General features: G+C 50.4%; 1 protein-coding gene across 1 annotated transcript in view; it reads right to left on the bottom strand.

Annotated features, from left to right (window-relative positions):
- Window positions 1-13,965, bottom strand: part of LOC144141195 (bestrophin-4-like) — a 94,718-nt gene that overhangs the window by 47,479 nt on the left and 33,274 nt on the right. Inside the window, exon 5 of the mRNA XM_077672754.1 lies at window positions 10,466-10,595. Within this exon, the coding sequence (XP_077528880.1) occupies window positions 10,466-10,595 (130 nt within the window). The remainder of the gene's footprint in view (window positions 1-10,465; window positions 10,596-13,965) is intronic.

Below are 13,965 nucleotides of genomic sequence, written 5' to 3'. Positions count from 1 at the left end.
TACATCTACAACCCAGCTATTCTCAAATCGTCCATGTGTGCCTTTGCCCTACTCTCTGAGGATGACAGAGGCAGTTTCAGGTCTTTCCGTTGGGTTTTTAGATGTATATACATCATCATTTACTGTAATTTTGCCACCATGGAAACTTCAGCCTGTATTATGTGATTTGTCTTTTATGAAAGTGGATAAAAACAGGGTTCCGAGAACTGCGATTCTGCAGCACTTCTTGCCCCTGCAGGATAAATATAAATGTGCCCAATTGTATAGTGATGCCTCGAAAACTTCAACTATGGTGTCGTGCGCCGCTCATGGTCCTAACGTTAATTCTTGCATAACCATGAGTGTACACACCACTATCTTCTCAGCAGAAGCATATGGCATTTCACTCATCATTCAGCACATTCTTAAAAAACAAATTTTTAAGTCCGTCATCTTTAGAGACTCTTTGAGCGTTGTGCGCGCATTGTCTTCACACAGACCCAGAAAGAGTTACATTTTCAATGTTCTCTTTAATGACATAATGTCTGTATATGCTAACAATTTTCAACTAATCCTGTGTTGGGTTCCAAGCCATGCTGGAATCGCGGGTAATGAGACCGCAGATCAAATGGCCGCCGCTGCTGCACTTGCAAACACAGTGGACATAACAAGAATATCCTACACCGACCTCAAGCCACACATAAGACAACACCTTCGCAAAAACATGGCAAGCTGACTGGAGTACACAGACAGACAAGTTACACATAATAAAACCACGGGACGATAGAGGAGGCCGCCAGGGGGCGCCGACTAGTACGAACGAGCAAACATCGGCTGCTGCTTCTTTGAATGATTTCGGCCCGAAAATTGTACTATCAGTTGCTGATTTCTGTGATATCTCATGAGGAAGGTCACTAGGATCCCGCCGATACCAAATATTCGTCGGTGAGTGGTTCCTTAGCTGATTTTCCAAGACTTTTCGACCGGACCATGCCGCTGGGCCGCCAGGCCTAACCGGCTAGGCCTACTAGGTCGAAGGCGCGGCGGGGGAGCGTCTCCCCGCGCTAGTGTGTCTGTTATCCTCAAGATGCCCATGCAAGTGACCATGGAGGGGAGAATATCACCCCCGAAGAGTGCCTTGAGTCCGGGTGGAATACAGCGTTTTCAAAGCGCGAGATGCAAGGGTCGCCCGCGCCGGCCGGGAAGACAAGTTCAACACAACGTGGCCGCGGCACCGGCGGGGCCCGCATTCCCGCCGAAGTCAAGAAGCGTATCGTCGCAGCGTCGAGGCTCCCACACCTGCCGAGGGAGCACTTCAGAATCATCGTTAGGGCCAGAGGAGGCCCAAACGTCAAGAACGCGAGTCAAATCACGGTGGCCCAAGGTCTCGCGTTAGCTGCGCAGCTCGCTCCTGCCGAGATCGCCGACGATATCGTCTGTTCCAACATCGTGCAAAACATTTTTGTCGTGAGTACGCTGACGCAGAAGAACGCAAGGGCATACTCAAGAGTGGAGTCAATCACGGTTGGAGTGACCAACTACGAGGTCAGCTCCTACTTGGCAGCGCCGGACAACACGTGCAAGGGGGTCGTCAGGGGCGTTGACCTAGACTTCGACGTAGGAAAGCTCAAAGACATGATTGTGCAGCCTAAGAATCCCAGGGCCCTGGAGGTCAAGCGTATCAAAAACACCACTACAGTCGTCGTCCTTTTTGATGGCCTAAAGGTACCAAATTACGTCATGTGTGGACAAAGCATGCTTCGCTGCGCGCTCTACCGCAGACAAACGGACATTTGCTACGCCTGCGGCAGGTTGGGGAACTGGGCCGACGTTTGTCCGATAACCGAAAAGACGATCTGCAGGGGGTGTGGCATTGCATCCCCGCCCGAGGACCACGTTTGTACGCCAAAATGCGCCCTATGTGGGGGCCCTCATCCCACGGCGGACAAGCAGTGTAAGCAGCGGTTTCAACTGCCGTACGTCGTTCGCAGAAACGGAAGGGAGCGCCAGCCAGCCAGCCAAGTCACCTGTGTCGCCAGACAGAAATCGTAACCTGAGCAGGTCACCCTCAAGGGGACGCTTCGAGGCGCCACGTTCTTGCTCCAAAACCGGACACTCTGGTTCCACGGAACGTTCGCGATCCAGAAGACGTTCCCGCTCCAAGGGGCTACCAGCCGTGCGCATCCAGGAGCCACCCGAGGCTGAACAGACAACGTGGGTCGATCGAGTCAACGGACTTACACCAAGCGTAATGGGGGTTTCGTCAACAGCGCCTGCGCATAGCGCGGCTAGTATTGTACAGCTAGAACGCGAGAACGCGTTGCTGAGGAACGCTTTCGAGCAACTGAAGGCTGAAATAGCCCAGATGAAAAGGGCAGGAAAGGCCCTACCGGCTGAACGGCCTTTACCACCCGAAACCGAGGAGGTGGCAATGCCAATGGAACCCGAGGCGCCCGTTATCGGGAAACCCGCCAAAAAAAGGACTAAACCCATACGAGACGAGGGCTTCGACGAGCTTAGAGTCGAATTAAGAGAATTCCAGTCTGCATTGAGGACCACGCTCGAAGCCCTCAGCGAAGCGGTCTCTGCCCTGAACGCGAGAGTCGATTCGGTCGAATCTAATGTGAGGATAACGGCTAACCTGCCTCGTTCCTTCGCGCCAGACGCATCTCCAACGACAGATAGCTCTAGAGTCATGGCGGCCCTGCATGGCGGCCGGTCACGATCACGGTCACGACGGCCTGCGCGCAGCATTTCGCACGACAGGGTAATCGAGGATCCCTACTATGGCGGGACACGATATCGAGATAGTCATTTGGCAGTGGAACTGTTGCGGCTCCCAACGTAAAAAGGCATTCCTACACAGTTCGTCAGATCCCATCCTAATAAACCGCACGTCATTTTACTCCGAGAGACATTCGCTCAGTCGGTCTCACTTTCTGGATTTCAATCTTATACGGTATACGGAGAAGGCAAGGGAGGCATTTGTACTCTCGTCTCGAAAAAGTTCACTTTCACCGTTCACAATCTCTTCATGGATCACAGTAAAACGGAGCACTCGCTAATCGAGATCATTCCGAGTGGCCAGCTCAGGGATAGCCTTTGCATACTTAACATTTACAGCTCTCCGCGAGACATGAGGCAGCGTTTTACTTCTCTCATTTCGAAGGCGGTTAGAAAGGCGGCAGGATCTCCGCTTGTAGTTGCTGGAGACTTCAACGCTCCGTAACAAGCGTGGGGATATCACCGCGTCACGGCCAAGGGGGCGGACCTCTGGCGGGCGGCGTCCGACTACGGTCTCACCCTGATTACGGACCCGTCCTTTCCAACTAGGACGGGAAACTCGTGCTCCAGGGACCCCGCACCGGATCTTAGGTTCGTGGCGAACGTTGTGCCCGCCGTGTGGTGCAATCTCAATGAGAACTTGGGTAGCGATCAGTGTGTGCTGGCCACGTCGTTACTGGTACGCAAGAGGCCACCGAAGGAGTTTAGGATGACGGATTGGGATCTTTCTCGTAAAATCAGGTAAGAGAGGGAAACCAAACCCCTACGTCCCTAGATAGTTGGGTAGCGCAGCTTAAGAAGGACGCAGCGTCCGCCACTAAATCCGTTGTCACCGACCTGAATGTGGATAGGATGGACAGCCGATTGGCTAACCTTTTGGGGAGCGAGAAGAGCCCTCGTCGATAAATGGAAGGGCCAGCGGCTGAACCGCAAACTCCAAAAAAGATTGCGGAACTAAATCGCACAATAGAGCTGCACTGTCAGGCGCTCTCCAAGCAGCAATGGGACGAGGGGTGTAATTCGGTTGACGGGCAGATTAGATAAGGTGGAAAATGGAACCTGCTCAAGCAGTTGCTAAGTGAATTCAATTCCCGCTCTAATCAGAGGCGCGCTACTGATAAGTAACTACACGCCGCCCGTCAGGCCAATTCCGATTCGGAAATACTAGAGTCGCTAGCCAACAGATATCTACCTATAGACACTTCGGATGATGCGGACTACCCGCCTTACAGAGGTCCTCCAATGGCCGCTCTAGACGAGCCCTTTAGCGTCCCCGAGATAAGAGAGGCCCTCGCGACCCTCATCGGGCGTTCTGCTCCGGGTCTGGACGCAATTTCAAACAGACTTCTTCGCAACTTGGATGATGAGTCGATCACATTCCTTACGGAGGAGATAAATCGCATCTGGGAACAAGGCGCGGTTCCGGAGTCGTGTAAGCTGGCGTCGGTCGTCCTGATCCCGAACCGGGGCGCGCTCCAGACATGATTAATCTGAGACCGATCTCGCTCACATCGTGCATAGGAAAAGTGGCGGAACATGTTATTAACAACCGCATCTCCAAGCACATCGAATACCGCGGTCTCTTTCCGTATAACATGATCGGCTTTCGACGGTTCCTTTTGACTCAGGACGCCATGAAGGTGGTCATGTATCAGATCATCGATAGCGACACGAGGGACGTTGGAGCCATCCTAGGCTTAGATCTAGAGAAAGCCTTCGATACCGTCTCACACGCCCACATACTCGATTCCATCTCGGAGCTGGGCCTTGGCCAGAACTTTCACGCGTTTATCAGCTCGTTTCTTAGACATAGAAAGGCCACGCTAAAGATTGGGGATCTCACGTCAGAGCCCATCGAGCTGGGCATGAGGGGGACGCCGCAGGGTTCGGTGGTATCCCCGCTCTTGTTTAACATTGTCATATGTAAATTGTCTCAGAGACTCTCGGAGGTCAAGTGCATCAACCACACACTCTACGCTGACGACATTACCGTGTGTTGCGTTGGAGGCTGCGAGGGTAAGGTAGAGGAAGCACTTCAGGAAGAGCTAGATCGCACTGAGGCTGTCATCGCTGGGACGGAGCTTCGCCTCTCCTCGAGCAATTCGGAGCTCCTATTGTACAGACCTAGTAGGAGAGGGGTTAAGCCAAAGGGAAGGTTCCCACTGTAAGAGGTGAACCTTGCGCTCCGCACGAGCGAGGGACACCCCCGTTCCCAGAGTTAAGGTTATCCGGGTTCTCGGTATGCTCATCGAGTCGAACGGTTGTAACAGGCACACCATCGTCAAAATCACCGCTAAGACTGATAGTATGATACGGTTAATTACTCGGGTCTCGTACAGTCGAGGAGGTATCAAGGAGGACAATCTTTTAAAGGGACACTGAAGTGAATTTGTCAAGCTCCCGTTTTTGCTTGCACTGCGTAGACTGGCTCAAATTAGCACACTTTTCATCGTTTATCCGGTTGACAAATCGCTAATTATTTTACAAAGCGCAAAAGAAAAAAAACTACCATGCGCGGTTTGCAGCGGCCGCACCAACTAAGGCTGTGACGTTGAGAGGAGGGGCGCCGTGATTGGACGATGCCCAAGGTTAGCAATCAAACAAGTTTCGGTTTCGGTTCTGTAAAACATAACCAAAGGCGTTGTTGGATGGGCATTCTCAATATCTCAGTAATCATCGTACCGCGCTTCTGCCATGTTGTTGGCTGTAAAATGCACAAGATAAGCCTCCCAGGACGGCCTGTAGTCGTAGCATTCACTAGCCGAGACCTACGCAGTGCATGAACGCCCTCCGCGTACCCGCAGACACCCAAATGTCATGCGCTTTTCCCCCATATTTGGAGCTTGCCTCCCTCATGCCTGTATCGTAAAAAGCGTGTTCGCACCAGGCCAAGGGTCTGTTCATTCTGGCCTGTGCCCACTGCCTGCAAGCAGTCGGTGCTTATGGCAACAGCACGCCAACGAGAACTCGCTAGCGCGCCAGTGCCAGCCTGCGCGTGTTTTGTGAACTAGTTCGTGTAGCTATGAACGTTGCGGCCCAAAAAAAGGTGAACTCAATTTAGAAAACATCGGCGGAAAACAAAAAAGTTAACTTACAAAAAAAAAAAAAAAAAAAAAAGAACGCACCCGCGGGGATTCGAACTCGTGACTTGCAAAACACTTGCGGTTGCACACCTGGCGCCTCAGACCACTGAGCCACGGAGCGGGATGCGGAAGTAGTGGTAATATAGGGTATATATTGTACAACCAGTTTACACTTTTATTTAGTTTTGGCATTTCAAGCAGCTTAGGTGACTACTTGTTGTACTCCGATCGTGCAGTAAGCGTCGCCCGAGTTTCCACAGTAGCTCACGTCTAGCAATTGCATTTCGTAGACGGAAAAGCGTTCGCAGATGCGTAGTCGTGCTGCTGACCGCTGTGCTTGTTCGCCCAGCGCAAAAAAGTGCTTCCCGCGCCCTAGTTTTACGCTGTACGGTAAAAATATCAGTTGATTTTATTTCCATAGTACCTATATTGACTTCGCTGACATTTCTCCCGCCTTCAAGAGGCCTTATATTTTCCTACTGGCGTACCAGTCAGTGAAGCGTCGCATGTGCGCTTGCAGCGCTTGCGTGAAGCGACCTTGACTTGGAGCTAGATACAGTGTACAAACAAACCAAGTAAAGAAAGGCACATTCTTCCATTCACAAACGTGTCCTGGCTTCGCTTCAACTAAGCGAACGAATTGCGACCAAGCAATTTTTTTTAACCTCCTTGATTGCGACGACCCGCCGGCGGCCGGCGGACGAAACGCTGGCCCGACTGACTCTGTCTGAAGGCCGGGGAGCCGTGCAGTACCGCAGCCAATTGCCAGCTCATCCCCTCCTGACGTCACACGAAACCGCCACAGAAAATGGGCGAGCGTAAAGAGAGGAGGACAGCATTTTCGAATTCGTTTTTCTACTAAATAAAATCGCGTAAACGCGCCTAGAGTGGTCGAAACATGGCCTGGGGACTCCGGACTACAATTTGCGCTAGTAATCCCGCAATGTTTACATATCACTTCAGTGTCCCTTTAAGGCTCTTCCATGCATTCTTGATGAGCCACATCACGTACGTGGCGGTCATGCACTGCTGGCAGAATCACGAAAAGGCTAAGCTCAATTTACTAATTCGTAAAAGCATCAAGCGCGTGCTGCGTATCCCGATGAATGCCAGCACAGAGAGGCTAATGCAGTTCGTGGTGCACAACACTTTAGAGGAAACAATCGAAGCGCAGCACACGGCTCAGACTGCCAGGTTGTCGTCTTCGCCCGCTGGCAGGGAGATTCTGGCGGTTCTGGGCTGTAATCCATCCCTAGAGGAGGAGCGCAAGGTTGACCTTAGTAAGGAGCAGAGAGCTGCTATAACTATCTCCCTGTTTCCCCGCAACGTGCATCCGCAGCACAATGCGGCCAGGCGAAGGGCCAGAGGCGAGGCCCTACTAAAACAAGTTCGCGACGACCCGCACTCCGCGTGCTTTGTGGACGCCGCGCAGTACGGCCGATCGGCAAACTTCTCGGCAGTCATGGTGGAACACAGTGGAACAGTTCTCAGTTCTGCGTCTTTCAGGAACACCACCCCGGCTAAAGCCGAGCAGGCCGCGGTGGCTCTTGCTTTACTCGACGACAGCCGGCATCGAATTTACACCGATTCCCGCGTGGCCGTTAGGGCCTTTGCATCAGGTTCCGTTTCGGCCGAGGTAGCTCGCATCCTAACAAATAAGGTCGTTTCCTCACCAAGGAGGTTAAAAAAATTGAAGTCACCTATACCAACCAATGGGCTCGGCTGAAGCCACCGGCGGCCATCTTGCTCGGGGAAAGAAACCAGATGCCGATTGCATTGCAGCAGTATTTGCCGACTTTTCCAGCGGTTTTATATTACGTAACGGATTCTCATGCTCTAATTCAACACTGCGAGCCTTGTCCGACGTCTCCGTATTGATTTCTACCACAGAAATTTCGTTAAAAGTCAGCTCTCCGAGTACAGGGACATTGTTTTTTTCACGTTATGGCTCGGTTATGCAGCTGCCACAAAGTAAAAAATACATAAGAACTCGTTTATCTTCTTTATTCTAAACTGTTCAAATGCAGAAATTGATCGTTAAGGTTCGAAGAGCAAAAAAAAGCAATAGAGTTACAACTGTAATGTGAAAAACAGCAGTCATGACCAGAAAATGCAGATTTTCCGAAAAACAACAGGAAACACCCAGAATTATTGTGATAATAGACATAATGGAGTGACAAAAAACCGATACAGAAAACTTTCATGAGTGTATGATAGCAACCAATTCTATTACGTTCATTGCATTGCTGCCCAACCTAACACACAAATAAACTGCAAAAAAAGAACCAACAATCTTTCTGGTAAATCACACCATGAGGATACATTGCCAGTGACATGAACTACAGAAAAAAGATGAACCAATTTGTATTTTTGGAAACAAAGTGTTTATTTTTTTAAAGAAGACAGCCTTATGATACCAGACGTCAATTAAACTGCTAAAACATACTATCAAATGGCAAACAAAAGACACTGACAAAGGACAGTGACTCAACATCTTTCGGAAGCCTAGCAGCAAAGAAATTAAACATTGAAGGCGCATACTATACGCGACACAATGCAACGAGCATGACCGCAGTTTGGAATCAACTTGCACGCGTGCAAGTTACGTGCGCAATGCGACTCCCGGGGCCGGGTTCACACTGTTTGTACAACCGTAAGCCACGCACGAACCAACCATACTTGTTTTGATTTCGTTACATGGCGCGCACACGAATCAACAACACTTTTTCGTGCACGCAAGGAACGCGCTCTGCAACAACTACGCGTCTTCTCCCCTAGCAAGATGGCGTCGCGGCGGCTTCACTTTAAGGGCGCCCCTTCCACTCCAGCAATTTTTTTTAACCTCCTTGTTCCTCACACACTATCACCTGGTTTCCCGCTCACCTAGGGTCGCACTTGTCCTGTTTAACTAACCTCAATGAGGTAGCCCACACCCGCGCGCGCGAGATAACCCACCGCGCCTGGTCGGACGGAGGGGGTTCCTCGGGGATTGGTTGGGAGGTCTTCAGAGACACTTTATTCACGTTCAACGAGATTATTCAGCACTATAAGCTGGGCAGGCAAACGCTTCCTCTTCCGCACGAGAAACTCTCCAGGCCGCACGCAGCCACGCTCCGAATGTTGCAGACCAGGTCTTATCCGAGTCTATCCCCTCTCAGCTCCTACGCGGACACTTTTGAACCAGACTGCCCGGATTGTGGCGTACGTAGCAGTTTAGATCACATGCTCTGGAGGTGTCCCTCACTTCGGGGCCCTCAACGCATAACTGAGGAAGAGTGGCGCTCCGACTTGGAGAGCCCCGATCTACTACACCGGCTAAGGGGCCGTCCAGAGGGCCCACGACGTGGCGGTGAGGCTCGGCCTCCCCGTCCCCACGTGGGAATGGCCCGCAGCGCTGCCGCCCTGAACGGCCGCGGTGCTTCTCAGGACCTTCAATAAAGTTCATTGTCCGTCTGTCTGTTAGGATGATAGACTAGTGACTAACACAACAGATTGATCGAAGTTGCCCTAGCTAGATTACGGTAGGCCACACACACGCGACCCATCTGCTCACTGGATCTCCAAGATCCCTGTGTAGCAGGTGTGGGGAGGACCTATCCGTACTTCACATCCGCAGTACATGCAAAGCACTCCACTCAACAAGACGCAAGCACTTCCCTCAACTCTACACACAACACATTCCACTACACCCAGCACTCTTTTTAGCGGATGATCCCATGATTCCTCTACAACGCAGCTTTAAGTTTCTGACCGAAATCAAATTTTTACACCTCATTTCCTATCGCGCGCAGTTCTTTTAGACCTCATTTCATCCCACGCACAATCACAACCTGGCCTTCTACACCAGCCATCGGCATTTTCCCTTGCTGATTTCACATTTATTTTTGTTGAACGATTTTAGAGTAAACGTCTACATCCGTCATACATAACCACTGTTTTGGCGCTCTTGCCCTAGTTGGCCTTGCGCCATAAACATCCAACCATCATCATCATCATCGTCTGCTCCCCCCCCCCCCGACATTGCCCAATACCTGACGCTCTTCGGAGGCCACCTGTTCGGCGCACACAAGTTAAGAACGGCAATAGCTCACGTGCGATATCACTCCGCCTAAGTGACGGACCCGGATGTCAACGGGCGCGCGCGTTTTGAAAGGAGATAAGTATGAATGCGTGATGGCCTCTGGCTTTTCTCACGCAGTTTGTTTGTCGCCGCTGGGGTAGTTTACAAGCATATTAGGTCCACAAAATCACGGATACGGCTCTTGCCATGTTCGAAATACTCCCAGTAACGCACTACTTGCGCCGCGCGGAGTAACATCTGGCTCCGGTGATGAGGCACAGCGGCACTTTCCGTTGTCTTTTTCAAGATGTACCCGAGTATACAGACGTCATTGTCTCTACTCACCAATCGTGTGTGACCTTAGTCCGTGACGAAGAGATCGCGCCACTGTTCTTCTAACTCAACACAGTGAATACCCAGTATGGTAAAACTCCAATACAGCAAATCCCACCAGAGTGCCGGTTTCGCTCGAATTCCCTCTACGCATGCAGGGTGGGAAGACACTGAATTTTCACTTGTATAGCGGGCGACCATGCCGACAGCGGTGAGAGCCGAATACCTGCGTCCACGAGGTGCTCTAGCGTGGGGAATCTCTTCTTGACCGGTGGGCTGATGCAGCGCAGCGTGATGATGGACGACAGGTTGGCGTACCGCATGATGGTGCGACGCATCAGCCGGCCCCGCTCGTCCTGTGAATTTCAGGAAGAGTAGTACAGAATAGATAGAGCAACGCTCCCTGTACCACACCCGACACCACACTCAGACTAACATATTTCTACACGCAATCAGAATGCACCCGTTATTCCCAGCACGATTCGACGCCCTGTGCGGATTCTCCAACCAGCCAAGCAGTATGAATCACACTATGAGGGTGCGGCAACAACCCAGACCTTCCACCCCCTGTCCCCACCCTCTGAGCAGTGGGACATACTGCGGTCCAACTTTCTTCTGCTGGTCCAGAGGACCAGTCGAGCAGAGGCGGCGCATATGGAACCCCGAAATAAGGACCACCCCGCCTCTAATGCCCATTGAAAAAGAATTGACTCTCTCTATCGTGCGAATTTCACGAACGACGCGCAGTGCTAGCGCCAGCACATAACGCCACTGCGTAACTTGTTCATCGCAACCGGCACGCATTCCTGTTTCATCTTTGGTTTTGTGGAGGTTTTCTTTACAGGGGCCACGAAGAACAAAAAAAAAATCCCGGGCCATCTCCGCTAATGTGAATCCTGGGGAGGGGCGAAATACGCAGTGTGTAAGTGCACTCTTGGCGCCTTGGCGTTTTTGCCCACGCAGGGGAAACCGTTGGGGGGTAGAGCTACACAGCTGTGCTTGAAGCACGAAGCATTCTAGCACGAGGTGTTGGAGAATGAGTGCCCCGAGTACCGTGGATACTCGAGTGTACCGTGTACTGAGTGTACTCGAGTGTACCGTGAGTACATCAACGGCGACATGAGACGCCAACATCCCGAGCCCATAACAAAAATTTGGTTCGTTGAAACGGATGCTTTGTTTCAATTAGAATTATGCCAATTGCATCGCAAACATCAAATATTTAATGGAGATATTCACGAAAACATATCAAGGGGTGCAGCGGTGGCGTAGAGGTAGAGCATCCGCCTCGCGCGCAGAAGGACCATGGCTCGAATCCCGGTGCTGGACAATTCCTACCGGATTAAAAAAATCCGCGCGTTGATGGAATTGCAGAATGAGGCTTGGGGTGCGGCCTGACCCCGGCGACCATCGCCGGTAACACACTCCCTCACCAGAGCAGGATTGGCCACCCTGGTGTAGTAATGGCCACAACCTCCCATGAATACGCCATTAACCCACGGCCCTCAGTCTCCAGTGGTTGCGAAGCAACTGATCACGGCGGCGGTCAGACCTGTGACGCAGCAGAGGGTGTTAAGAATCCCTGAATCCGAACAGGCCGCCACTGGAATCTGAACATCGCAACATTTAACGCAATAACTTTATGTTCGAGGAATTAGAGGGCATTAAATGGGATGCAATAGGGCTTAGTGAGGTTAGGAGGACAGGCGAAACCTTTAGGGTGCTGAAAAATGGACACGTCCTATGTTACCGTGGTCTAGCAGACAGAAGAGAACTGGGAGTGGGACTTCTAGTCAATAAAAGCATAGCTGGCAACATAAACGAATACTATAGCATTAACAAAAGGGCAGCCGGTCTTGTAATTACGCTTAACAAGAGATACAAGCTCAAGATGGTACAGGGCTACGCGCCTACATCCAGCCACGACGACAAGCTAGTTGAAGGCTTCTGTGAAGGTGTGGAATCAGCAATGGCTAAAGTAAAACCACAGCATACCGTAGACATGGGAGGCTTCAATGCCAAAGTAGGTAAGAATCAGGCTGGAGGCAAGGCAGTTGGGAACTATGGTCTGGGCTGTAGAAATAGCAGGGGGGACCTACTAGTCGAGTTGGCAGAATGGAATAATCTACGAATCATGAACACCTTCTTCTGCAAACGGGAAAGCCAGAAGTGGACGTGGAGGAGCCCGAATAGAGAGCATAAATATTAAATAGACCTTATATTATGCGATAACCCTGGCGTCGTGCAGGATGTGAAAGTGTTCGGAAGGGTAAGGTGTAGTGACCACCGTATGGTAAGATCTCGAATTGGGCTAGATTTGAGGAGGAACCGCAACAAGCTGCTACGTAAGAAGCCAATCAATGAGCTAACAGCAAGACGTAAAGTTGAAGAATTCAGGATCGCGCTGCAGATCTGATATTCAGCTCTTACCGAGGAAGCAAAGTTTACGACACAGGAAGCCAGTGACAATCTTACATGCATTATAACGGAGTGTGCAGTAGAAGTCGGGGGCACAATGGCTAGACATGATACTGATAAACTTTCTCAGGAGACGAAAGATCTAATTAGGAAACGCGAAAGCATGACAATCTCCACCACAGCTGACAGAATAGAACTAGCGGAGCTTTCGAAGTTAATCAATAAGCGCAAGACAGCTGACATACGGAAGTATAATATGGGAGGATCGATAGGCTGCAAAGAACGGAGGCAGCCTGAAAGCAGTAAAGAGGCGTTTAGGCGTGGGGAGAAATCAGATGTATGCACTTAAAGACAAGCAAGGCAATGTTTTCACAAATAGAGAAAAAAATAGTCAGTGTAGCGGAGGAGTTCTATAGGGGTCCGTACAGTACTCAGGGCATCCAGGCGCTAGACGTCCCACCAGTAACGACAGAAGAAGTAAGAAAGGCTTTTGAACGAAATGAAAGGGGGCAAAGCACCTGGTGAAGATCACATAACAGTAGACCTCTTGAAGGATGGCGGGAAAATTGTACTAGTAAAACTGGCAAACCTGTACACGCAATGCCTAATGACCGCGAGTGTACCAGAATCTTGTAAGAACGTGAACATCATCCTAATCCATAAGAAAGGTGATATGAAGGATTTGAAAAATTATAGGCCGATCAGCTTACTGTCAGTCGTCTATAAGATATTTACCAAGGTAATCGCTAACAGAATTTCTTCCACCTTAGATTTCAGTCAACCTAAAGAACAAGCAGGGTTTCGTAAAGGATATTCAACAATGGACCATATTCACGCGATCAATCAGGTGATAGAGAAGTGCGCGGGGTATTCTGAACCCCTATACATAGCCTTCATAGATTATCAGAAAGCATTTAACTCGGTCGAAACCTCAGCAGTCATTCAGGCATTACGAAACTAGGGTGTAGACGAGCATTATGTAAAAATACTAGAAGATATATTTACAGTGGGTCTAGAGCTACCATCATCCTCCATAAGGAGAGCAGTAAAGTACCTATAAGGAAGGCCGTCAGACAAGGAGACACAATCTCTCCGATGTTATTCACAGCACGTTTAGCAGAAGTATTCAGAACATTACATTGGGAACAGGTGGGAGTAAGGGTTAGTGGAGAATACCTCAGTAACCTCAGATTTGCTGATGACGTTGCCTTGCTAAGCAACTCGGGGAACGAATTGCAAAGCATGCTTACCGCACCGAACAGACAGAGTAGAACCGTGGGCCTGCAATTTAATATGCAGAAAACTAAA

This window comes from Haemaphysalis longicornis, unplaced genomic scaffold, assembly GCF_048455015.1.
Source record: "Haemaphysalis longicornis isolate Haplotype H1 unplaced genomic scaffold, Haemaphysalis longicornis Haplotype H1 scaffold_6, whole genome shotgun sequence".
NCBI classification, from domain to species: domain Eukaryota; kingdom Metazoa; phylum Arthropoda; class Arachnida; order Ixodida; family Ixodidae; genus Haemaphysalis; species Haemaphysalis longicornis.
This window is presented reverse-complemented; position numbering and strand designations above follow the sequence as displayed.